The sequence below is a fragment of the Podarcis raffonei genome, chromosome 8, assembly GCF_027172205.1.
Source record: "Podarcis raffonei isolate rPodRaf1 chromosome 8, rPodRaf1.pri, whole genome shotgun sequence".
NCBI classification, from domain to species: Eukaryota; Metazoa; Chordata; class Lepidosauria; order Squamata; family Lacertidae; genus Podarcis; species Podarcis raffonei.
In genome coordinates this window covers 82,291,149-82,316,436 of record NC_070609.1, presented here as the reverse complement: position 1 = coordinate 82,316,436, position 25,288 = coordinate 82,291,149, and the positions used below count along the sequence as shown (strand labels likewise).

The window sequence follows — 25,288 nt, the reverse complement described above, 5'->3', positions numbered from 1 at the left end:
TCGTGACCTGCAAGTCAGGAAAAAGCAACATTCTGGAAAACACTTAAGAACATGAAATTGTGACCCACAGGTTTAGGAGAACATGAAATTACGGAAAAAATGTGTGAAATCACTTCCGGGTGTTTTTCACACATTCTCCTTTTTTTTACCCCATACTTGTTTTGGGCACGACCAGCCCTTCCACGAGGCAGCAAATTCCGAGGGGTGGAAAGTGACTCAAAATGTGTGTAACCTGGCCTGCCCTGCAGCCCCTAAGATCCCTTGCTGTCCTCTGGGTGCGATGTAGGACCCTGTTTAGTCATGATTTTGTGCAGAAGGGGGAATGCAACATCCCAGGGATGTCCAACAGGTCGATCGTGATCTACTGGTAGATCCCGGCGATTCTGGTAGATCGTGGTTGATCTCTGGCTCCCTTTCCTCTGCGTTGGTAAATCGGACTCCTGTCCCACCCCCTCGTTCCACCCTCCATTGTTTGAACTCAGGAAGGGAAGATGGACCTTCCCTCTGTGTGGCTGTTATCATCCATAGCGATGTTTTTGTGAATGACTTAACCCCAATTTCCCTTGCCTTCCTTTCCCCTCCAAAACGGAATTCCCCTTCCCCAAAACCCTGCCCCTTAACCGCCCCCCCCAAAACAGGGCTTTCCTCCATGTTCAAATATATAAAAGGATGTCACATAGAGGAGGGAGAAAGGTTGTTTTCTGCTGCTCCAGAGAAGCGGACACGGAGCAATGGATCCAAACTACAAGAAAGAAGATTCCACCTAAACATTAGGAAGAACTTCCTGACAGTAAGAGCTGTTCGACAGTGGAATTTGCTGCCAAGGAGTGTGGTGGAGTCTCCTTCTTTGGAGGTCTTTAAGCAGAGGCTTGACAACCATATGTCAGGAGTGCTCTGATGGTGTTTCCTGCTTGGCAGGGGGTTGGACTCGATGGCCCTAGTGGTCTCTTCCAACTCTATGATTCTATGATTCCTCCCTAAAAAAGCTCAACAGAGTTGCTGAACCCCTAAAAAATGGGGGTAGATCACTGCCAGATTTTAATTCTGAAAGTAGATCGTAGTCTCTTGGGAGTTGGCAACCCCCCACAACATCTTGTCCTTTGGCAGCAAAATGGCTTGGGCCGCCTCGTTGTGGGGGGGGGGGCTATCCTTGCCTCAGCTCACCGCTGCTCACCGTTCTGCCTGGACACTGAGGTCCAGCGACGAGGGCCTTCTGGCGGTTCCCTCACTACGAGAAGCCAAGTTACAGAGAACCAGGCAGAGGGCCTTCTCAGTAGTGGCACCCGCCCTGTGGAACGCCCTCCCATCAGATGTCAAAGAGAAAAATAACTACCAAACTTTTAGAAGACATCTGAAGGCAGCCCTGTTTAGGGAAGCTTTTAATGTTTAATAGGTTATTGTATTTTAGTGTTTTGTTGGAAGCTGCCCAGAGTGGCTGGGGAAACCCAGCCAGATGGGTTGGGTAGAAATAATAAATTATTATTATTATTATTATTATTATTATTATTATTATTATTATTATTAAAAAACCCTTTCTGGTACATGCCTGTGCTTGATTCACAGCTGCCTGAGCCAAACCCCCAATCCCTCAGTGCCTCTGTCCCTCGGCCACTTCCACACAGCAAGCAATTCTGCCATGCACCCTTCTTTCCAGGGCTCTGTTCTGAATACCGTGCTGCTAACAACTTCACCCTGCCATGACATCACCCCCTTCTCCTATCCTCTTGTTCCTTGGAGGGGGCGGAAATCATAACACTCTGATTTTCAAGATGGGAGACCCTCCAGGAAGGCACAAGAGAGCCAGGATGAGAGCCCAAGGGCAGGTGGGTGTGACGGCAGCTTCTAATCAACCTCCAGCTGCTGTCCCTCTCAGGAGCTTCGCTGAAGCAAACTGTTTCACCTTGCTTTGTACCAGCCCCACGTGATTCCCAGGAAAGCAGAGACCCGGCTGAGCCCAAGAGAGCAATTCTTTCCTTCCTCAATTCTTTGACTCGAGCTGGGTTTTCTTTTCGCCGTTTTATAGCCAAATTTAGCTTTCTTCCCCCCTGTGCCACTGCATTCAAGCATTGTGGGTGCAGCTGCACATCTATGTTTTTCCCAAGGGTGGCTCTAAGTTATTAGCTTCCCTCTGAAAGTCTGTGAACTAATGACAAAGCAGGATATGTATCTGTTAAAAGAAGAACAGAATTGCCCAGAAAATATCATCTGTTTATTGTGAGACTCGTTCATAACCATACAGAACTGGGTTCTTTCACTCTCAGCGCAACCATCCTTTCAAGTAACCTTTTTCATTTTTCTTGCGGAGTGGGTGATCTTGGGATAAGGATGGGGAGAGATAGCCCTATTGCAAACCACACACATACACATACACACACACAGCCCTGATGAGCTTTCTCATTTTGAGACTGGTGCAGATTTGCTACAATTTCCAGTAATTCTGGCATGGAGGAGGAACACACGACAGCGTCCAAATCACAGGGGGCTCCATTCTCCTTGCAACTCTGTCCACAGGAAATACGGTCACTTGGGCAAGTACAGGTGGCACCATTGCTCTCTTTTCAACAGAGGAAATGTGACCAGCACATCTGGGCCAATCAAAGAGGGAAAGAACTGCCTGGTTCCTAACACCCCACCCACCCCCTCCACAGGAAGACGCTCCAGGGCACTAGTGGGGGTCTCAGTGCTTCAAGAGGGACCAGTGGTATAGCGTTGGGTTTCTGGCACCCGGGACGGTCTGTGTTTGTGCACCGGATGGTGCCAGGCGAAGGGGCAACCCAGCCCTCACCACCAACGCCGCTGGAGTGACCCCACCTCTACTGGGGCAAAGCAGAGCCACGCTGAGCTGTATGCCCACCTGGCTGACGCAGGAGGGCTGGGCTAGGGTTGCCTGGTTCGCGCCCTCACAAAAATTGTACCAGCCTCCTCTTTGGAATTCTTCCAGAGCTGCAAGGAACCTCAGCTGGAATCCAGTTGTCAACCAGGCTCAAAAACAAAGCCTGGAATGGCTGGCAGGAAACACGTTGGTCATGGCAATGTGGCATAGCCTGCCCCCATCTCGCGCCAGGAGACGGACCAAGCCAAATCTAGCCCGTCTGCAAGCTTTCAACTCGGGTGAGGTACAACTCTTCCCACTCCCAGACAGATCTCAGATTTTAGAGCTGGCGGCTGGCGGGGGGCTTCTCTTGCTATGGAGGGGCACCTGATCGCCTCCTGCCTCCACCTCGGCAAGTGGGGCAGCAGGTAACACAAGGACTTTAAATGGAGGAGGAGTGTCGTTTCCGGGGTCTTTTGCCAAGCGGGCAGCAGCGGAATGAAGGACAGTGTAGCGACCAGTGGAAATAAATAAAATGGTCCCGTACCAAGGGAAAGCGCAGAAGAGGCGCCTCCGTCTTTCATGTCCACACAGGCATCATGTGTGTCTGCGCCCAGCGTCACCTCATGACAGGGGTGATTTGGGTGGCAGCGGCGGTGGCAAAGATGGGTTCGTGGAGCGGAGGCCACAAGGGCTGCTGCTGGCTCAGCTCCTTCTCCAGCCGTTTGAAGAGCTTCTTCGACGACTTTTTCCCACACAGGTTCCGGAGGCCGTTGAGAAGCCCGTAGTCCAGGCAGGTCTGGAGAGAGCGGAAGAGAGAGAAAGGGACCCTGAGAGGCTAGCCGCCCTGCCATGCCCACTGCACCCAACAGCAGCTCCCACGAGAGGCTTCTCTGGCGAGGCTGGAAGGCAGCAGCTCCCTCTCTGTGGCCTGCTCCCAACCTGGCACACAGGGGTAGACTGCCCCTTAACATGCAGGTTCCACTCAAGGGTCATGGTTATTAGCTGCAGGTGGGCCCTTCCTCTCACACACCCACACCCTCAGATTTGCCTAACCCTTTTTAGAAAGCCAACTTTCATCAGGAGATGTCGCCTGTCATCTGAAGGACCAGGTGCGCAGCCTGGGAGTCATTCTGGACTCCCAGCTGTCCATGGAGGCACAGGGCAATTCTGTGTCCACGGCAGCTGTTTATCAGCTCCATCTGGTACGCAGGCTGAGACCCTACCTGCCTGCAGACTGTCTCGCCAGAGTGGTGCATGCTCTGGTTATCTCTCACTTGGACTACTGCAATGCGCTCTATGTGGGGCTACCTTTGAAGGTGACCCAGAAACTACAACTAATCCAGAATGCTGCAGCTAGACTGGTGACTGGGAGCGGCCGCCGAGACCATATAACACCGGTCTTGAAAGACCTACACTGGCTCCCAGTACGTTTCAGAGCACAATTCAAAGTGTTGGTGCTGACCTTTAAAGCCCTAAAAGGCCTCGGTCCAGTATACCTGAAGGAGCGTCTCCACCTATATCGTTCTGCCCGGACACTAAGGTCCAGCGCCGAGGGCCTTCTGGCGGTTCCCTCGCTGCGAGAAGCCACGTTACAGGGAACCAGGCAGAGGGCCTTCTCAGTAGTGGCGCCCGCCCTGTGGAACGCCTTCCCACCAGATGTCAACGAGAAAAATAACTACCAAACTTTTAGAAGACATCTAAAGGCAGTCCTGTTTAGGGAAGCTTTTAATGTTTAATAGGTTACTGTATTTTTGTGTTTTGTTGGAAGCCGCCCAGAGTGTCTGGGGAAACCCAGCCAGATGGGCGGGGTATAAATAAATATTATTATTATTATTATTATTATCATCATCATCATCATCTGAGGCGCTTCTCTCCCATCCCAGAGAGGTTCGGATGGTGGCAACAAGAGAACGGGCCTTTTCTGTGGTGGCTCCCTGACTGTGGAATTCTCTCCCCGCCTGGCGCCATCACTACACGTCTTCAGGTGCCAGGCAAAAACATTCCTCTTCACCCAGGCCTTTGGCTATTAAATAATCTATGGCCTGTGAAAGTGCGTGGGAGAAGACAGTTATTTAGTGATTATTTTACTATTAGGCTGTCTGTCATTATGGGTTTTTTTTTAACGTTTCTATCACTGTAATGTGATAGTAATATTTTTTTAAATGTTAACCCTGATAAAGGGTGGTATATCAATTGAATAAATTAACAACAGCAGCATCCTGTGGCCATTGCTTCCAGAAAGACATGGCTCCTCTGACTTACTGTTCCCTGACTGCCAGCGGTTAAACTCACTCTGGCGGTTCCCTCACTGCGATAAGCTAAGTTACAGGGAACCAGGCAGAGGGCCTTCTCGGTGGTGGCGCCCGCCCTGTGGAACGCCCTCCCACCAGATGTCAAGGAAATAAACAACTATCTGACTTTTAGAAGACATCTGAAGGCAGCCCTGTTTAGGGAAGCTTTTAATGACTGATGTTTTAATGTATTTTTAATGTTTGTTGGAAGCCACTCAGAGTGGCTGGGGAAACCCAGCCAGATGGGCGGGGTATAAATAATAATTTGTAGTTGTTGTTGTTTAGGGAAGGGGAGCAGGAGGAGGAAAAGGAAGAGGCGCAAGCTCCCTTCTCCCTGTTCCTTCCCCCCTCCATTCTTTTCTCAGACACCATGTCCCCTGCCTCCCTCTTGGACATGACTTGTAACTCTCTCCCCCTGCCCACCCAATACCTCCAGCATGAAGGCTGTGAAGAAGTGGAGAGCAGCCATCCCCAGGAGAGCGAGCTTGAAGTTCAGGTCGTCGATGGCCTTCAGTTTCAAGAGGTATCTCATGAAGCCCAGCGGGTAAAGGGTTAACCAGATCATGAGGCCGAAAAGGATGATTAAGGCTATCAAGAACACCACTGCGAGGCGGAGGGGAACAAGGAGAAAGTATTGAGAGGCAAGGAAAAGGATGAGCACTTACAACATGCTGGGAGGCAGGCAGGCAGACAGACATATACGCCGCAAGTCTAACTGGATGGCTCAGTTGGTAAGAGCGCGAGACTCTTACGTCTCAGGCTCAGGGTTCAAGTCCCATGTTGGGCAAAAGATTCCTGCATTGCAGAGGGTTGGACTAGATGTCTCTCGTGGTCCCTCCCGACTCTACAATTCTATGATTCTTAAGGCAGAGCTTTCCAAACTGACCTGCTTTTCAGACATTTTGCAAGACAGTAATTCCCTTTTGCTAGCCAACTGGAGGTTAAGCTACCGCCTTCCCAACCCTGGGGAGCATTCGTGTGACACACCTACACACTAATGTGTCACGACGCACAGTTTGGAAAGCTTTGTTCTAAGGCTTACGACGTAAAAAGGGGCACTTTCAAGAGCATGGGCCCTTGTGGGTCTTGCCCTTCCACAAGCCACAGACAGCTCCATAGGCGTATTCCAACCCCTCCAGCTCAGACTATCAGGACCAAGAAGATGCCCCCGCTTCACCCATGGCCTCTGGCAGGGAAATGGCTCATGTTTGGTGCTCTCTTCTGCTTGGAATGGTTTTTACCTGTGTGTGGGGTTTTTTTAACTGGTTCCTCTGGTTTTATAAAGGGTTAAAGGGACCCCTGACCATTAGGTCCAGTTGTGGCCGACTCTGGGGTTGTGGCGCTCATCTCGCTTTATTGGCTGAGGGAGCCGGCGTACAGCTTCCAGGTCATGTGGCCAGCATGACTGAGCCGCTTTTGGCAAACCAGAGCAGCGCACGGAAACGCTGTTTACCTTCCCGCTGGAGTGGTACCTATTTATCTACTTGCAACTTTGACGTGCTTTCGAACTGCTAGGTTGGCAGGAGCGGGGACGGAGCAACAGGAGCTCACCCCGTCGCGGGGATTCGAACCGCCAACCTTCTGATCGCTGCGCATATTGTCTTGTTCTAACTGCGACCTTAGAGTGAAGGCTAGGTAACAGATTTTGTGAAGGAAGGCCTCTCCTCCTCCCAGAGGGGAGGGGTCGTGAGCGGGAGCAGCCTCCCGCTGGGGCAGGGAGGCGTTTTCGGCTCCCTGCTCCTGATTGCTTCTGCCACCGCGGCCAAGCCTCCCAGCCGGTAGGCGGGGCCAGCTGGTGGGCGGGGCTAGCTGCATTTAAACGGCCGCAGCAGCGCTCTGCTCCCAGTCTGTTCCTGTTTTCTTCAGATCTCCTGCCCTCCCTCCCTCTTAGGTCAGCTTCTTTTGCATATTGACCTTGCTATGGACTTCGGTTGGTTGCCTTAGTTGCCCAAGGGGCCTGGTAGGACTTTTTTATCCATTTGGCAAATTGGCAACAGCCTCTTGGTTTTTTCGCCTACCTCGTAGCAATTCGTCACAACTTTCTGGTATTGGTGGTTAGGCACTGGAATATGTGTGCTGTGTTGGAGGATTGGGTATGCGCCATCATCTACCCCTCCTCTTTTGGGTATTCCATTAAAGGAATCCGGCGGTCGTGGATCCTATCCAATGCCCTGCTGGTGGCTAGGACCATGTTACGACCCCGGTGATGTCATGGGGGAGCTTCCAGTTGTATTTGCATCAACAGGCTCCTCCCATTGGTTGTTAACCCTAATATGACTCCTGGCTGTGCGGGGTGGAGTCTGGTATTGCTGTTTCATCCAATGCCTAAGCCAATACTACTCACATGCTGTAACCAATAAAAGTTGTGGCCGAATTTTGCCCATTAACCTAAAATAATGTGTCTTTGTGTCTTATTATACTCCTATGCGGGTGGCGGGTCCCGACTCACAAATAATAAAAATAAATGAAAGTACCAGCGTCAGAATGGGCACGAGCTGGGCTGCTGCTGCAAATGGAAGCGAAGATCAGTGGGAAGCTCACAAGAGTCAATGGCTGTTTTGGGAAGAGGGAGAAGCCCAAACAGGAAGAGAAAGAGAGTGGGGGACGGACTGAGATTCACTTCTCCCTAAGGTTTGGCAGTGAAGATGGAGGACGGTGTCAAGGAATCTCTTGCGGAGGGGGGAGACTCACCGTTTGTGTAGAGGGGCTTGCGGAAAGGCTGCCCTTTGGACATGGCTACTGCCAGGATGAGGTACTGGAACCCGGAAATACAGAAGACAACGGTGTTTTCGTAATTCGGGAGGTTCTGAGGGGCTGCCACCGTACTGTTCAAGGGGACGTACCTGGGGCAGAGGTAGGAGACACAGCAAGACTCAACCACCTCTTTGACTAGCAGGGCAGCCAAATCAAATTGGAAAATGCCAGCCTGAGAGCTTGCCACGGCCGACACCTCCTCCTCCTCAACTTCCCATCATGCTGGTTTCCCCCCCCCCACACACCCATTGCTTACCACAGCTGAGAGACAGTGATGTAGTAGCTGGTGACCTGGATGGCGATGAAGAGGCTGGTCTGGAGGGCGAGGCTGCTCAGGACAATGATGTTGATGAGGGCTCCTTGCGGGCGCTTGGTGCCCAGATCCTTCGCCGGCGCCGTCCTGCCCATCAGAGCAGCCACCGTGGTGGTGATGATCAGGTCAAAGAACAAAAACTGCAGATCGCTCAGATTGGTGTTGATCTGGGTTGGGGTGGAAAGACGATCCATGTGCCCACTTTCAAGAAACAGAGCCTCCACGGTTCAGGAACAGTCTACCTTTAATTCTGCTGCCTACACACCCCTCTCATTTGAGATTACAGCGGCACAGTACGAGCCTCTCCTGGAGACAGGAAAACGGGCTGGATGGGTCAGAGCTTTTGTGTTGCAATTGCTATGCACATCCTAACCTGTGGGACTCATTGCCACCGGATGCTGCAGTGGCCCAATGGCATACACAGGTTTATGCAGAAGATTAGAAGCAGTTGGAGAGGACGACAGGCCTCCCCACCACAAAAGGGAGAAGAACTTTAGGAAATAATCAACTGTGATCATATGAGTGAGTATTTAGTGTTCCGAATCCAGAGGGACCTATCAAATACAGGATCCCATCTGCCTTGAAGTCCACCGTGCTGTCTTTGGCATATGGGTCTATAAGTGTGCAAACATCTCTCACTGGTGGCTGCAAAATACAACCAGAAAGTGCTCAGGAGCCCCATCAAACTTGCAAATGCACAATAGTGGAACTTCAGTAGAATCACCAGCATCCATGTCTTGACCCTCAGGGTCCTGACAGCAGCAACAAGCATGGAAACACGAGAGCAAGAGGGAAACTCAAGGCAGAAGCTTTTCTTTTTCACGCAGTCCTTACCGTGTAGAGCAGAAGCACAGAGACAAACTGCACGAGGCTGTAGAGTGCCATGTATTTGAAGACCGCAAAGGAGGTGACCAGAGAACATCTCCCTTCCCTAAAGGGCCAAGATTGCCAGGAAAAATTAACATCAGGGAATGTGTCAGGGTGGGGAAGACCCAGTGAAACTTAAGAAACGTTGCTCATCCACAATCTACACTGGAATCATTCCAAAATAAGCACAACTAGGCATCGGAAACAGTTTGGTGTTTTTCCCCCCCTAAAAGAAAAGAGCATTTTAACATGCCCTGTTGTGGCTTCAGCTTCCTCCCCTGCCTGCATTTCCTTAAAGGTAAAGGACCCCTGACCATTAGGTCCAGTCGTGGCCAACTCTGGGGTTGCGGCGCTCATCTCACTTTATTGGCCGAGGGAGCCGGCGTACAGCTTCCGGGTCATGTGGCCAGTATGACTAAGCCACTTCTGGTAAACCAGAGCAGCGCACAGAAACACTGTTTACCTTCCCGCAGGAGTGGTACCTATTTATCTACTTGTACTGTGTGCTTTCGAACTGCTAGGTTGGCAGGAGCAGGGACCGAGCAACAGGAGCTCACCCCGTCGCAGGGATTTGAACCTCTGACCTTCTGATCGGCGAGTCCTAAGCTCTGTAGTTTAAACCACAGCGCCACCTTACTTAGATATAAAGGGTGCCCCCCCCAATACTGCATGCACATCAATTCTAATGAGATCCCACACAAACCAGGGGCCCAAAACGTGGGACACCCACCCTGAGGTTTCTTTTTTGTTTTAAGGAAGTAGTGATGCATGTGGGCAAGAAGACTCGGAAGTGTTTGCTTCTGTAAGGGACAAACTCCTCCCTTTCTGCCAACTGCTGTTCTTCCAAGGTATTTTCATCAAAATTTACCATAGTGGCTAGCATGTGTGAAGTCTATGCCACTAAGTTCACAACCTTTTTTATGTTTAAGGGAATAACTGATTTTCCAAAAGCTTGCTCTTTTAGGTAAAAAGTAAAGGTAAAGGACCCCTGACAGTTAAGTCCAGTCGCGGATGACTCTGGGGTTACGGCGCTCATCTCGCTTTACTGGCCGAGGGAGCTGGTGTTTGTCCACAGACAGTTTTTTCAGGTCATGTGGCCAGCATGACTAAGCCACTTCTGGAGAAACCAGAGCAGCGCATGGAAACGCCGTTTACCTTCCCACCGGAGCGGTACCTATTTATCTACTTGCACTTTGACATGCTTTCGAACTGCTAGGTTGGCAGGAGCAGGGACCGAGCAATGGGAGCTCACCCCGTCGCGGGGATTCGAACCACTGACCTTCAGATCAGGAAGCCCTAGGCTCAGTGGTTTAGACCACGGCACCACCCGCGTTCCCTGCTCTTTTAGAGGAGCCCCCCAAAAGGTTTCTAGTTCCAATTAAAGAGGAGGAGCTACATTTTTTGAGACGATGGTGGGAAAGAGGATCATCTACTGCAGGGGTGTCAAACTCAAATTCATCGGGGGCTGCATCAGCAGTTTGGTCACCCTCAAAGGGCCGGTTGTATCTGTAGGATGGCATGCGCTCAATATAAAAACAAGTGGAGGTTTCCTGAATGCATGTAAAGTGGAGGTTTCCTGTGTAGAACGGCCGGCGCCGCTAGAGGGCAGACGTTCTCTGGCTTGTAGGCTGCCGCGCATGCGCTGAAAAGGCGGCTTTCTTGTGTCAAAAAAAAAAAAGCGAGAATAAAAGGTGAAGGCTGGCGGCCGCCGGCGGCTACACGGGCCACATGACGAGGTCTGGCGGGCCAGATTCGGCCCACGGGCCTTGTGTTTGACACCCGTGATCTACTGCAAGCTCAGCCTCCCAGAAAGGTCGATTTTCCCCAGACCTACCGGATGGCGATGGGGACACACTCGATGTTGGCTATTTTGGAAGTGAATGGCGACGCCACGGAGGCTTCCGCTTCGGAGAGCGAGATGCCCACATCGGCCGCCTTCAGAGCTCCACAGTCGTTGGCACCATCGCCACACATCCCCACGCAGTAGCTGTGAACCGAGACATGGGAGAGGAGAGTTGGAGCCTCATTTCCCTGCTTCCACCAGGGGCCAACACGCTGGAAGGCCCTGGTGTCAATTCTGCCCAACACCCCCTACCCCCCCAAACCCACCCCCTTCTCTCCAACTTTATCAAAGAGGAAAGCCAAAGTGTTTGGAGCAATGGCAGCCCAGCAGCCACAATTCAAGGTTCTTTCCCCTGTCTGTAAGAATTTCCATTGCTCTCGCGCACAGAAGTGAGAAAGCCATCTCTTCCTGCGGTTCTGGAACAAATCCCTCGCCCGTCACACACCTTCTTGACTCCCACCACAATATCCTGGCAGTGGGGTGGGGGTGGGCAGTGGAACACCCCCCCTAAAAACGCCACAGACTTACTTCAGGTCTCGCAAGTTCTGGACCAGGAGAGTTTTCTGGTCGGGCGACATCCGAGCAAAAATGGTGGCCCGGATCAGTATCTGCAGAAGGCAGAGAGAGAAGAAGAGTTTGGATTTGATATCCTGCTTTATCACTCCCCTTCAGGAGTCTCAAAGCGACTAACAGTCTCCTTTCCCTTCCTCCCCCACAACAAACACTCTGTGAGGTGAGTGGGGCTGAGAGACTTCAAAGAAGTGTGACTGGCCCAAGGTCACCCAGCAGCTGCATGCGGAGGAGCGGGGAATCAAACCCGGTTCACCAGATTACGAGTCCACCATTCTTAACTACTACACCACACTGGCTCTCTAGAATCCGTTTCAGAGCTGCCACTGCCTCGAGAATCACAATATGTCCAAGGCAGCTCACACAAGGAGGGGGGATCACTTAGTGGGATGGCAGGGCCTCCTCCGAGGAACAGCGGCCGCAGCAGAGATCTGGGGCTCTTGGGCTTTGTGTGCAAAAGTTCCTTGGCAACACCTGCAGGTGAGGCTGGGAAGTTCCCCTCCCTACTGGGGAGAGGCTGAACCAGGGTTGGGGAACCGGAAACCCTCCACAAGATGCTGACTACAGTTTCCATCATCCTTGGCCACTGGATGGGCTGGCAGAGGCTGATGGGAGCTGGAGGCTGGATAAACTTGGAATAAGGCACCTTCCTTGTTTCCTGAGCTAAGGGGCGCTTGTGGCACAAAGAATCGGCCATCTTTAATTGACACGAGTGGATTTCTGGCCAATTTTGTTTAACGCCCCTCTCCTCCTCCCCAGCCAAGGGAAAGTTCTGGGGCATCTGACTTTGGGGAGCAATGTTACTCCTTGCAGCAGCATTGCACGTGATGCCACATAAGAGTTTGGTGAATGTAGCACCATTTAACATCCCTGCAAACATACATCAGCTCTAAGAGGTGCGCAAGAAGCCAATCAATCACCTTACTGACGAATGATCATCAATAATAGCAAGCAATCGTGCCAGCTTTGAAGAGACGCCCCCATGAGGTGCAGAGCAGGGACAGGACTTTTGAACCAGCTCCCGCTGTCGTGGCTCTTGGTGGGTGCATTGGGGCAGAGGAGGGGTCTTTGCCGCCTCCTCCTCCTACTGGACCCTTTTCCACTGGAGATTGTCCCTGGGGGCTTCTGCAGGGCGACCACCTCCTCCCTCCCTCAAAAGACAGCATCGGGCTCTAGAAAATGCAAGCCAGCAGCGTCCATTCTGATGCCGTCAGTCAGATCTTTGAGGACTTGCACAGGAACAAAGAAAGCTGCCTGATACCACATCAGACCACTGGGTCCATCAGACTCAATACTGCCTACACTGAATGGCAGTGGCTCCCTCCAGGGTTTTAGGCAGGGGTCCCTCCCAGCAAGTCATTGGACTAGGGGGACTAAGCTAGCCCCCTTAATGTTCCCAATAAATTAGAGTATTAAAGTATTAAAGCCTGGTGCCTCCTTCCCGAAGCCTGGGAAACTTCTGCCCAGCAAAGGGAGAGAGCAGCAAGGCTTTGACAGGGTCCAAGAGCCTTCCTTCCACCTCCCCAAAGCCTGCCCAACTTTGGGAAGGAGGCAGCAGAGCTCCAGTATCCTGTCAGAGCCTGGCAACTCCTTCCAAAACCCTGGGAAGCTTCTGCCTGGCTTAGTGAGGGAGGCCTGATGCTAGCATGCAGGATATCACACACACCAGTTGCCCTCGCAAGCTGTTCCCCTACAAAAATTTCACTGCTCCCAGCCCTACATGCTAGTTGGAGATTGAATCTGAGACCTGAGCAGGTGCTCTAACCACTGAGCTATGCAGTCTTTCCCCTACAGACTTGCATCTGTTCAGCGCATCTGGGGTCTGTGAGCGGAGAAAGCCCTTTGCCAGAGGATGGGGTGAGGTCTGGGGTGAGGATGGGGTGAGGTCTGGGGGGATGGACAGCTGGGCAGCAGCAGCAGGCATCTCTGCCTCTCATCCTGCTGAGCTCCTGCATCCAGCATTACCTTCGGCAGGAGATCCGGAAAGTGATCGCAAAGCACCGCGAAGGATTGCCCATTGACGGCCAAGTGGTACGGGTGCTGCTGCTCCAGGAAGTAGCTCTCTCGTTGATACGAACCCTGCAAAAACCCAGCAGTTGACATTCAGGCCTCTTCCCAATGCCCCTACCTTCCCAAGCCTTGCCCCAGTGCCTGGGCTGGTCTCAAGGCCAGGCAGGAATGTGACGGAAAGGTTGCAGCTGGCACAGAGAGGGAGGAGGTGCGCACTGCAACCCCACTAACTGCAAGATGCACAGAAGGCCAGAAACCAGGAAGGGAGCAAAGTGGAGCGAGGTCTCTCTAAAGAAAACTGGCATCAGGTGCCCCATAACTGGTCAAGCTCAGCTCTTTTCATGGACAGGTCCAGGGCGACCACATTGGGCAAGATGCCCCAGGAGCTTTTAAGGTGGCATTCCCCGCCTCTCCTCCTCCCAAATGCTAGACGCGGCCTGGCGTGCCACCTCCCTGGGAGCCATGAAGGCACTTGATTTGCCAGGCTGCCCACAGAGGAAGTTTGGGTAGGGAAGGACTTGCATCGGGCTGCTCCAGGTGATGCTCGGAAGGGACGAATCTGAGGGCAGCCGGCTCATCCCGGCCGCGAGGAGGGGCGGCGTGGACGAAGAGAACCCGTTCCTTGGCATTCACCATCCGGCAGCTCCTGGCCACATTCACAGCAGTCAGCATGTTGTCTCCTGGTGGGGAGAAGAAGAGAGGGAGAGGAACAGAGGTGCTGGGCTTCACCACACCTAAAAAGGTAAAGGTAAAGGTAAAGGTACCCCTGCCCGTACGGGCCAGTCTTGACAGACTCTAGGGTTGTGCGCCCATCTCACTTAAGAGGCCAGGGGCCAGCGCTGTCCGGAGACACTTCCGGGTCACGTGGCCAGCGTGACAAAGCTGCATCTGGCGAGCCAGCGCAGCACACGGAAATGCCGTTTACCTTCCCGCCAGTAAGCGGTCCCTATTTATCTACTTGCACCTGGGGGTGCTTTCGAACTGCTAGGTTGGCAGGCGCTGAGACCGAGCAACGGGAGCGCACCCCGCCACGGGGATTCGAACCGCCGACCTTTCGATCGGCAAGCCCTAGGCACTGAGGCTTTTACCCACAGCGCCACCCGCGTCCCTCACCACACCTAGATGGTAACAAATGCAAAAAACAGAAAGAAATGGGCATCCCCTGCCCTCCTCCCCGCCTGATACCTGTGACCATCACGGTTCGGATGTCTGCGTTGTGCAATAAGTGGATCACTGGAGCAGTCTCGGGCTTAAGAACGTTCTTCATCACCAGGAACCCCAGGAAGACCATCCCGCTCTCCACATCGTCCCTGCCGGCCCAAGGAGAAATCCCCGTTATCAGTGGGCCTCTGGGCAGAGCAGGGAAGCCCAGGCCGGAGAGGAAGCCGCTGCCAGGTTCCCAGGCACCTTGTCATGTCCTGGGCCTCTTCGAATGTCCCAATGGCAGCGAGGGGCTTGAAAGCCAGCCCAAGGACCCGGAACCCGTCGCTGGTGAAATGGCGCAAAGTCTGGGTGAAATCCGCAGGGACTGCAATGCCAAGAGAGGGGGTTGGTTGGTTTAGGAAGAGAAGAGTTGGGATTTGATATCCCGCTTTATCACTACCCGAAGGAGTCTCAAAGTGGCTAACATTCTCCTTTCCCTTCCTCCCCCACAACAAACACTCTGTGAGGTGAGTGGGGCTGAGAGACTTCAGAGAAGTGTGACTGGCCCAAGGTCACCCAGCAGCTGCATGGGGAGGAGCAGAGACGCGAACCCGGTTCACCAGATTACGAGCCCACCGCTCTTAACCAGTGCACCACACTGGCTCTCGTGAAAGAATACAGAGGAAATACATTGCTCCAAACGGAAGACCTCTCCCAACAGCCCCACATGCCAAAGATGGCTGCTGAGGGTTCCTTTGCCCACCCCTTGAAGGATCCCCTTCTCCTTCTGCAGGACCCTAGGCAATTTCAGTGTAAATTAAACACTTTGTTGTTTTCAATTAACCATCTTGCTTCTAATTCAGATCAACTTGCAGCAGCAGACAGGCACATCTGCCAATCCAAGGACTTTGACCTTAACAACCTATTTTGTCAACAGCTACCGGATCTGGAGTGGCCAGGCCCTGTGGCCCTGATCGCCTGGGGGCAGGGCTAGGCTATTATTTTTTACCCCTACAGGTCCGTTGTGAGTTCCAGTTCCGTGTGCGCAATCAGCAGTCCAATCCGCTGTCCAGCATGGCCTGGCATCAGGACCTGACCAATCCAACTCCAAACTTCCAACTAACCCTGCAGGAGATGCCAGTAAAGCACCACCCGAGGGAGACATAGTGCCGCCAAGTGCAGACCAGGAAAGAACCACGTCTAGTCACTTGGGGTGACACCAAAGCCCTTGTTGCCGCCAGACAACATCAGCCCTCTCGAGTCTGAACAACCAGGGACATTAGACTCATTATTTGCTGCCATATCTTTGCCCAGCTTACTGCAAACTATACAATGTGTTTCCTCATTTTTTCAACCTCCTGTCATCCTCCGTTATTCCTACCATCATCAAAGTGATGCCAAGAACCCCATCACTGCTCAGCTACTCAGGAGATGTTCCTGGGTTTTCCTGGGCCCAACACGCCCCTCCCTGGACCCCCAATGGCTCCAGCAAAAATAGAAGTGGCACAACACCCAGGAAGAAGAGAAACCAAGAACTGTATGCAGGTTAGTAGAGAGCAGGTAGGTAGTTACACCTGGTGGGAAGAAAGAGCCACGTTAGCCAATACCAGAAAGGACATGTAGACTGACCCGATTCCTTATCGCAGAGGCTGGCCACCATCTCTGGAGACCCCTTCATGTACCCCTGCGAAGGCCCCCCGCCGGTGGGCTTCACCAGAACACTCATTCGCTGCAGGGCTGAGGAAAACGGGAAGCGGCGGAGAATAGCCACAGGCGCCGGGTGTTCCTGAGTCGGACACAGAATGGCAGAATGGTCTCTTGGCAAGGGGGAAGGGTAGAGAAGCCGGAGTCTTCCACCCTGCAAGTTCACTTTTTAGTGTTGCCATCCCAGCATGCATTGGGAAGGGAGGACTGATGAGGGAAAGGGGCCCAGGTCCTGTTCTCCCATGGGACCAAACACCCTCAAGCACTGTTCCACAACACTCTACAACTAAAAGGTAAAGGGACCCCTGACCATTAGGTCCAGTCATGGCCGACTCTGGGGTTGCGGCGCTCATTTCGCTTTATTGGCCGAGGGAGCCGGCGTACAGCTTCCGGGTCATGTGGCCAGCATGACTAAGCCGCTTCTGGCGAACCAGAGCAGCGCACGGAAATGCTATTTACCTTCCCACTGGAGTGGTACCTATTTATCTACTTGCACTTTGACATGCTTTCGAACTGCTAGGTTGGCAGGAGCAGGGACTGAGCAACGGCAGCTCACCCTGTCATGGGGATTCGAACCACCAACCTTCTGATCGGCAAGTCCTAGGCTCTGTGGTTTAACCTACAACTACTTGCAGGCAAATGCCCCACAGCCTCACCTTGCCATGAAGCTGCTCTCCCACTGGTGGAGGCCTCATCACCGCCAGGGCTCTGGTCCCAAAAAGCTGGGTTGCTTGCACCTCTGCCGTGTCCCCTTCAGTTTCCTCCTGGCTCTGGAAGGAAGGAAGGCATTAGAGGAAGCAGAGGCTCCCCCTCCGTTGCCCCCAGCCTGGGGTGCCCACCTTGCATTGTCAGATCACTGGGCACATCTAGACCCTTTTATCACCACCGCCATTATAACAGGGCCGCTGCCCCCCAGGGATATGACCCTCTAAATTTCAACGGAGGCAGCCACAAAGGAAAGCAGCCTAACAGGAGGAAGGAGACTAAGAAGGTCCCAACTCCTGACATCAGCTCTGGTTCCCCAAGGTCTGATTGGACAGAGAGGTCTTCCTCCACCTCTACAATCTAGGTCAAGGTAAAGGGACCCCTGCCCGTTAGGTTCAGTTGTGACCGACTCTGGGGTTGCGGCGCTCATCTCGCTTTACTGGCCAAGGGAGCCGACATACAGATTCCGAGTCAAGTAGCCAGCATGACTAAGCCGCTTCTGGCAAACCAGAGCAGCGCATGGAAACACCGTTTACCTTCCTACCGGAGTGGTACCTATTTATCTACTTGCACTTTGACGTGCTTTCGAACTGCTAGGTTGGCAGGAGCAGGGACCGAGCAACGGGAGCTCACCCCGTCGCGGGGATTCGAACTGCCGACCTTCTGATCAGAAAGTCCTAGGCTCTGTGGTTTAACCCATAGCACCACCCGCGTCCCAATCCAAGTTTCCTTTAAAACAGCAACTATGAAAGACGCCAGACTGGAAACGGGCCTAGAATCATCATTCGCCACAATGGCTGCGTATCCCAGCGTTGGGGCTGGCCTCCCTTCTGTCTCCTCCAGCTGAGCTGCGGCCTCCCGTTCCTCAGCTGGGGTGACAAGATCCAGCCCCTCCTTTTGCTCTTGCAAACATGGCTCACTGTAGTCAGAAACTCAGTGCCATTTCCTCAGCAGAGCAGGGCTCGGATCGGTTCCCCTCCCCGCCTCTGCCTCTCTCTCACCCATCCAGTGGATTCCAACAGCTTAAGGTCCACAGGGTCTCCAATGAGCTGCTCCCCAAGCCAAGAGAGGGTGTGGCAAGTGGCCAAGCAGCAGAGCAGCGGGCCACTGTCCAAGCAGCGCAGCTCATGGACGAGGGGCAAGAAAGAACCGTTCTCCAGGGGAACCACGCCCCAAATGTCCAGGCCGTCCTCCGTGAGGGTCCCTGTCTAGGGGAGACACAGTCTAAGTCAGAGCATGGGCAAGGCAACAGGCAGGCGAGCTTAGCAGCCCCCTCACACCCTGCCCTAGGACCCTCACCTTATCAAAGCAGACCAGGCGCACCTTCCCACAGAGGTTGATCCGTGGGGGGCTGATGCAGAAGATTCCTTGCTGCTTCAGCCTGTTCTGGGCATAAATGGTGCCCACCGTCATCGCAGCCGGCAAGGCCGGGGGCACAATCACCGTCACCACATCCAGGGCACGCAGAATGATCTGCCGGAGTGTTTCCTGTTGGGGCGAAGGATGCAGGGAGTCACGGGGGAGCTGGGTCAGCCCTTTGGCCACCTAGCTCAGCACTTCCTACACTGGCTGGCAGCAGCGGCCCTCCAGGCAGAGGAAGCCCGACTTGGAGATGCTGCTGGGAATTGAACGGGCGACCTTCTGCAGGCAATGCCTTCTGCAGCCGCAGCCTATCCTCAAGAAGCCCCCATGGTTCACCAGCAGCCAGGTTCTCCACACCTGAAGGGTTCCCTGCAATATCCGAAATGCTATGTCAGCTGCACGGATGAGGCCTGACCCTGCTCCACAAAAGGGTGTTGCCTGGTTCTGAGACATCCAAGGAAACTATTCTTCTCTTTTTGAAGTGTGTGTGTGTGTTATTGGCCAGACAAGATGGAAGGACTCCTGGGAACACCTTCGCAGGAACCATCCTATGCCCAAGCATTCTTCCCAGGGGGAATATCATTCTCAACCACCAACAATTCAGAGTGTTGGGCGCGAGACTGGCAGCCCTATTAACACTCTAGGAATGGGATTCTTCCCATTTGAGCCCTCCCAGGGTCTCCCCTTGTCATTGGAGAGCCTTTGTGACCCCCCCCCGTGAGGTCACTTCCTCTTGCTAGGAGAGCTCTGCCTGGTGTGCCGTTTCTTCATTACCTTCCTGGTTCTCTCCCCAGGTTTGCAAAGTTTCATTACGCCAGGCTACTTGCCCTGGAATTTTTAAATTCCACTGCCTTGCTGCTGGCCTCAGTCCAGTATATCTGAAGGAGCATCTCCACCCCCATCGTTCTACCCGGACACTGAGATCCAGTGCCGAGGGCTTTCTGGCGGTTGCCTCACTGCAAGAAGTGATGTTACAGAGAACCAGGCAGAGGGCCTTCTCGGTAGTGGCACCCACCCTGTGGAACGCCCTCCCACCAGATGTCAAAAAGAACAACTACCAGACTTTTAGAAGACATCTGAAGGCAGCCCTGTTTAGGGAAGCTTTTAAAGTCTGGTGTATTACGGTATTTTAATATTTTGTTGGAAGCCGCCCAGAGTGGCTGGGGAGGCCCAGCCAGATGGGTGGGGTATAAATATATTATTATTATTATTATTATTATTATTATTATTATTATTATTATTATTATATTGAGTCAAAATAAGCCAACGACTTGCTTGTTTGTGTTCGGCTGGTATTCCCCGTGGCTCCTCTTCCCCGTGTTTGGGGAGGTTTTCCCGAGTTCCTGGGAGCTGCCTTAAACCCCTCGCTGGGCTAAGGTCCACAGCAAAAGTGCAGCTAAAACAAGCAAAGCAAAACACCCAAAGGGTGCCTTTCCTGGCAGGCCAGCCGGAAAAGCCGGGTACAAAGTGCAAGGGGGTGTGGGGTCCAGTAGGCCTCTATGGGCGGTGGCTTGCTCTGGCACAACCGTCAGGCGCACCTCTCTTAAGTTGTGAGAAGCAACTCTTAATTTGGGAGATGGGGGTGCAGGATGGGGGGCTCAGAAGAACCCTCACCGCCCCCCGTGGAACTTCACTGACCTTGTTTCGATACAAGATGTAGATGCTGTAGCCAGTACCAATAGCCGCTGGAGGACAAAGGAGAGAGAAAGGAGATTTGACTGTCACAATCCCACAATAATCTCACAGTAACCCTGAATTGTAGCATTATGGGAGGGAGGGACACTTTTTCCTATTCACATTTCTGCATGCTGTGCATAATTTTATCATTTACTTATGTGTTTGTTTTTGTTTGTTTATATAATTCTTATTAGATTTTCTGTTATACAATTTAAAGTACTCATTTTTACATCATTAAGATATCATTGACCTCCCTTCTTCTCTTTCCATGGTTCATTTTGCATATCATAAATCCATGCATATTTTACAAAAACCATACCATTCAGTATTCCATTATTGCATCCATCAAAACTTATTTGCAGTGTTGAATTTATCTTAATGCTGCCAGCGTTTTCAGCTATTTCCCGTATGTTCTTCTTGTTCTCTTATTCTATATGTTAAGTCTGAAAACTGCACATACTCCGTCAACTCCAGTTGCCATTCTTCTTAGGTTCGGACCTCGCTCGTTTTCCATTTTGGGGCTAACGAAACACAGGCCGCAGTAGTGGCATACATAAATAACCTTTTCTGACACCTGGGAATTTCAGTCTGGATTATCCCCAACAGAAAGGACTCTGGGTTGTGTTTTTTTGTTTTTGTTTTTTGAGAAAGTACTTTTGAACATTTTTTTCAATTCATTATGTATCATTTCCCAATACTATGCTGTGCATAATTTTATAAATTTCTATCACAACACCTCTTACTCACCTTTCCCCTAAACTACAAAGTCCCCAAACATCGCAACATTCCTCATAGGGGAGCCACTTCACCCCCTTGATTGCTTTAGTTGCCCTTTTGCGGAACCTTTCCCAACAGTACAGTATCAACTAGTGCCAGGGCCTTTTCAGTACTGGCCCCGACTTGGTGGAACGCTCTGTCACAAGAGGCTAGGGCCCTGCGGGACTTGACATCTTTCCGCAGGGCCTGCAAGATGGAGCTGTTCCGCCTGGCCTTTGCTTTGGACTCAGTCTGACCCTTATGTTTCCCTCCCCTTATGGTTTTGCTCTATGGGCTACTATTAAAATGAGGCTGCATTTTAAATTGTATTTTTAACCTGTATTTTAAATTGGTTCCCTCCCTTTATGTTTTTATTGTAATTTTACTGGTGTTAGCCGCCCTGAGCCCATCTCTGGCCACGATATAAATAAATAATTATTATTATTATTATTATTATTATTATTATTATTATTATTATATTCTTTGTGAGGTGCAGTGACCATAACTGCACACAGGACTCCTAAGGCAACCACAGCATAGATTTGTGGCATTATGACACTAGCAGTTTTGTTTTCAGTTTTTTCCCGCCTCATGATCCCTGGACGCATGAAGTTTGCCCTTTCCATGGCTGACATCTTCACAAACTTACCCAGGACTGTGAGAAAACCAACAAACTTCCATGCATCTTTATAAAACCGAAAGCTGAGTGGCTTGGGGTGGAGGATGGAGCTGATGAGGTCTCCTTTGGCTGTGTAGAAGCCTGGCGAGAGAGGAGGGGAAGGGGGTGAGGCGGGCAGAACCCCAAAATGTGCCAAGGGAAAAGTTCAAAGTGCCGCAGCAGCAGCAGCAGCAGCAAACCTCGAGGGATCAATGCAGCAGCCACAGTTCCAGGTCTCTGGCAGGCAGCAGAGCCAACCCTTCCTCACTGCAGGCTCAGAATCGCTTTGCCCTGGGGGCCTTCCCCCCTTGTGAGTGTGCAGGGGGCAGAGACCATGAGGCTGCAGTTTCAGAAAATGCCATCTCAGACACAGGAGAGTAAGGGCACTCCAGGAACACTGAGCAGATTGCTCTCCAGAAGACACTCAGCACCTTCAACCAAGGGACTAAAACTGGGGGTGGGACGGGAGGCACATCCCGCTTCATGAGGGTGGATAAAAATCAATGTTTTTTTTAAAAAACAACAACAGGTTTTTATTTTATTTTTTAAAAATCGGGGTTTTTTATTTAAATCAGATTTTTTTTATTTAGATCGGATTTTTAAAATAAAATGCTTTATTTTTATTATGATGCTATAACTGATATTTTTTTCTTATTATTAACTCTTTTTTGTTCTTTTTATTTTCTTCATTCTTTGCTGTAACCATTTGTAATATATTTGTAAGATGATATTTTAAATCAATAAATATTATATCTTTAAATAAATAAATGAATATAAAATGCTTTTGGAGGAAAAATCTTTCTAAATATAGTTTTCTATTTAAGTTACAGTACAGTCCAAAGGCTATTCATCAGGAAATAAGCATTTGTTTTAAGTTTTAAATGTAAGTCTAAGGGTGTTTTTTTAAAAAAAAATTGTTTAACCACATCAGTTAACAAACATGGATACGTATGCTATAATGTTATTGTTTTAGTTAAATAAATAGTTTAAATTGTTATTAAGGAAATGATTGTTTTTCTCCTTCCAATAAAGTACAGCAGAAAAGTTGTCCAAATGTTAACTTATTAAACCTCACAATAATTTCATAATTATCTGTTTATGTACTTCTAATAGTATACCCAAATCAGTAATTTTTGATAGAACTGTAAAAACTACTCTGAAAATTGTTTATTATTCCAAAAATGAAACCTTCATCTGGTTGTAAATACAGGGGTACCTCTAGATGAGGACATGATCCGTTCCGAGGTGCCGTTCGCACTCCGAAAAATCCACAACTAGAGTGGCGCTTCTGCGCAAGCGCGGAGAATGATAGAGTGCTTCTGTACATGTGCAAAGCGCACAGAACACTTCTGCGCGTGCACTGAAACCCAGAAGTATACACTTCCGAGTTTGCCGCGTTCGGAAGCTGAAAAGACGCAACATGAACCTAACGCAACACAAGGTATGACTGTATTAAGATTATACCAGCAAGAATGAGTCTTCCTGTAAAAAAAATATTTAAATCAAGTCTTACTGACTAGTGATTTAAATCGTGTTTGTTATGTACTGAAGTTCTCACCCTGGGCCAGCAGGGGGATACTGTAAATAGTTATGCAAATAAGGGATCGAAAGTGACGTTCAGGGATTGGATAGTTTTAGAAAATTGTTACAGTTACGTTGTACTGGAGCTCTATATAAGCAGGCTGACTGAACCCTTCAGTTCAGTTCTGTTCTGGCCTGTGAATAAACAAGAGCTGTTTGAAGAATTGCTGTGTCGTCTGATATGTTCACCCACAACCTAACAGTGTTTTAAATCAATTTGATTTGATTTGATTTAAATCAAATCCGCTCTGCGCTTCATTAAGCTGACCTGTGCGAGTGACCACTGCCAGAACCTCAGGGCCCACGTAGGGTCTTGCCTGAATGACCTGCGTTCCACAGAACAGCGTGTGGCGCTTGTGCTCCTCAGGGGAATAGACGGTGCTGGTCGCTTGGGGGCCTTCGGGCAAAGAGGTCTTCATCACTGGGATGCTCTCACCTGGAGGGAAAGAGGCCCACTGAGGATGAATGGCCAACACCCAGCCAAGCCCAGTGGCAGGCCCTAAAGCAGCTCATCCCCCAGCCAGCACCCTGCTCTGTCCTCACCGGTCAACATGCTCTCGTTCACCAGGCACTCGCCCGTCAGCAAGGCGGCATCGCACGGGACCTGAAGTCCATCCACGGGCACGACAATGCAGTCGCCTGGCACCAGGTCCATGGAGCTCACTGTCACTATCTCTGTTCAACACCACCAGCCACCAAAAGAGAAAACGGGTCACACCTCTCCGGGAAGGAATAAGGCAAGAGTTCTCAGAAGTTTTAAAAAGGAAAAAAAAAGCAGACGGGGAGGCTGCAACTAGAGCTAAAGGGATACTGTATTTTTCGCTCTATAAGACGCACTTTTCCCCCTCCAAAAATTAAGGGGAAATGTGTGTGCGTCTTATGGAGCGAATGCAGGTTCCATGGCTTCAGCAAAAGCAAGGCAAAGCCTCCGGAGCGCAGTGGGAGCTCCTGGCTTCAGGGATAGCCGCCTGAAGCCTCCGGAGGCTTCGCGTTGCTTTTGCTGAAGCCTGGAGAGCGAGAGGGGTTGGTGCACACTGATCTCTCTTGCTCTCCTGGCTTCGCATTGCTGGAGAGGCGCTGTGCAGCTTTCCCTCTCTGCGCAGCGCCCCTTCAGCGAAGCGGGAGGAGAAATGGAAGGGGCTCCGTTTGTCCTGCTGCTTCGCTGAAGGGCGCTGTGCAGAGAGGGAGAGAATTTTTTTTCTTGTTCTCCCCCTCTAAAACTGGGTGCGTCTTATGGTCGGGTGCATCCTATAGAGCGAAAAATACGGTAATTTCTAGAAAGGTCAGGTGCTCTCCTGTTTTTTCACCATTGGCATTATTATTATTATTATTATTATTATTATTATTATTATTATTATTTATACCCCACCCATCTGGCTGGGTTTCCTCTGCCACTCTGGGCGGCTCCCAACAGAAATTATAATAATAATAATAATAATAATAATAATAATAATAATAATAATAATGTGATAAAGAATCAAACATTTAAAACTTCCTTAAACAGGGCTGCCTTCAGATGTCTTCTAATAGTCAGGTAGTTGTTTATTTCCTTGACATCTGATGGGAGGGCGTTCCACAGGGCAGGCGCCACCACCGAGAAGGCCCTCTGCCTGGTTCCCTGCAATCTCACTTCTTGCAGGGAGGGAACCGCCAGAAGTCATCCCAAGAGATGGAAAAACCCAAGAGCAAACATCAGATTAAAAGGTTGCAGAGGAACTCAACCAAATATACAACAGAGGCAACCCAAGGAAAGCAGAACGAATGGCAAAACTCGTTACAGGGCGAGATGAGCAAAGGAAGTGGGAGGTCACGGCTAAGGAGAGAGAACGAAACATGGGAGAATTCCCTTCCCAAGAGGGAACAGCCTCAAGGACGGGGGAAGCTGTCAGCGGCTGCTCGCTTACCTCCGGAGGCTCTGCGGATTTGCAGGTTGACTGCCATCTTCACCATCTTCTGCAAGGTGATGCTTTGCTGCAGGGACCAAGCGTGACGGTAAAAGTGTCAGGAGGGGCAGAACTAGTACCAGCCGCCAGACCTCACTCTGGAGCTCAACGGGAGTCCCCTCCCCTGCTCTGCCCACGTGCCCAAGAAGTGCCCGGCCTATTTTAATGCCAAGGGAATTTGTAGCCAAGGAAGTGCGGCTGCTGCCCAGCACTGGAACACCACACCTGAGAGGCACTGGTGGGTGAGGCTGCATTCAAAAGTGCCTGGCAGCCCCCTCCCCCTCACTGGAGGGGGC

The 25,288-nt window shown here is 51.1% G+C and overlaps 1 protein-coding gene across 1 annotated transcript in view; it reads right to left on the bottom strand.

Moving 5' to 3' along the window:
- Positions 1-3,315: 3,315 nt before the first annotated feature.
- Positions 3,316-25,288, bottom strand: part of ATP13A2 (ATPase cation transporting 13A2) — a 41,026-nt gene continuing 19,053 nt past the window's right edge. Inside the window, exons 10-29 of the mRNA XM_053401244.1 lie at positions 24,954-25,020; positions 23,593-23,724; positions 23,318-23,485; positions 21,460-21,570; positions 20,016-20,062; positions 18,315-18,503; positions 18,017-18,223; positions 16,967-17,080; positions 16,236-16,392; positions 14,871-14,991; positions 14,649-14,773; positions 13,986-14,143; positions 13,419-13,532; positions 11,412-11,491; positions 10,875-11,027; positions 9,008-9,104; positions 8,117-8,340; positions 7,798-7,949; positions 5,537-5,709; positions 3,316-3,611 (exon numbers count right to left, since the gene is read on the bottom strand). Coding sequence (XP_053257219.1) covers positions 3,432-3,611; positions 5,537-5,709; positions 7,798-7,949; positions 8,117-8,340; positions 9,008-9,104; positions 10,875-11,027; positions 11,412-11,491; positions 13,419-13,532; positions 13,986-14,143; positions 14,649-14,773; positions 14,871-14,991; positions 16,236-16,392; positions 16,967-17,080; positions 18,017-18,223; positions 18,315-18,503; positions 20,016-20,062; positions 21,460-21,570; positions 23,318-23,485; positions 23,593-23,724; positions 24,954-25,020 — 2,769 coding nt within the window. The 3' untranslated portion in view covers positions 3,316-3,431. The remainder of the gene's footprint in view (positions 3,612-5,536; positions 5,710-7,797; positions 7,950-8,116; positions 8,341-9,007; positions 9,105-10,874; positions 11,028-11,411; positions 11,492-13,418; positions 13,533-13,985; positions 14,144-14,648; positions 14,774-14,870; positions 14,992-16,235; positions 16,393-16,966; positions 17,081-18,016; positions 18,224-18,314; positions 18,504-20,015; positions 20,063-21,459; positions 21,571-23,317; positions 23,486-23,592; positions 23,725-24,953; positions 25,021-25,288) is intronic.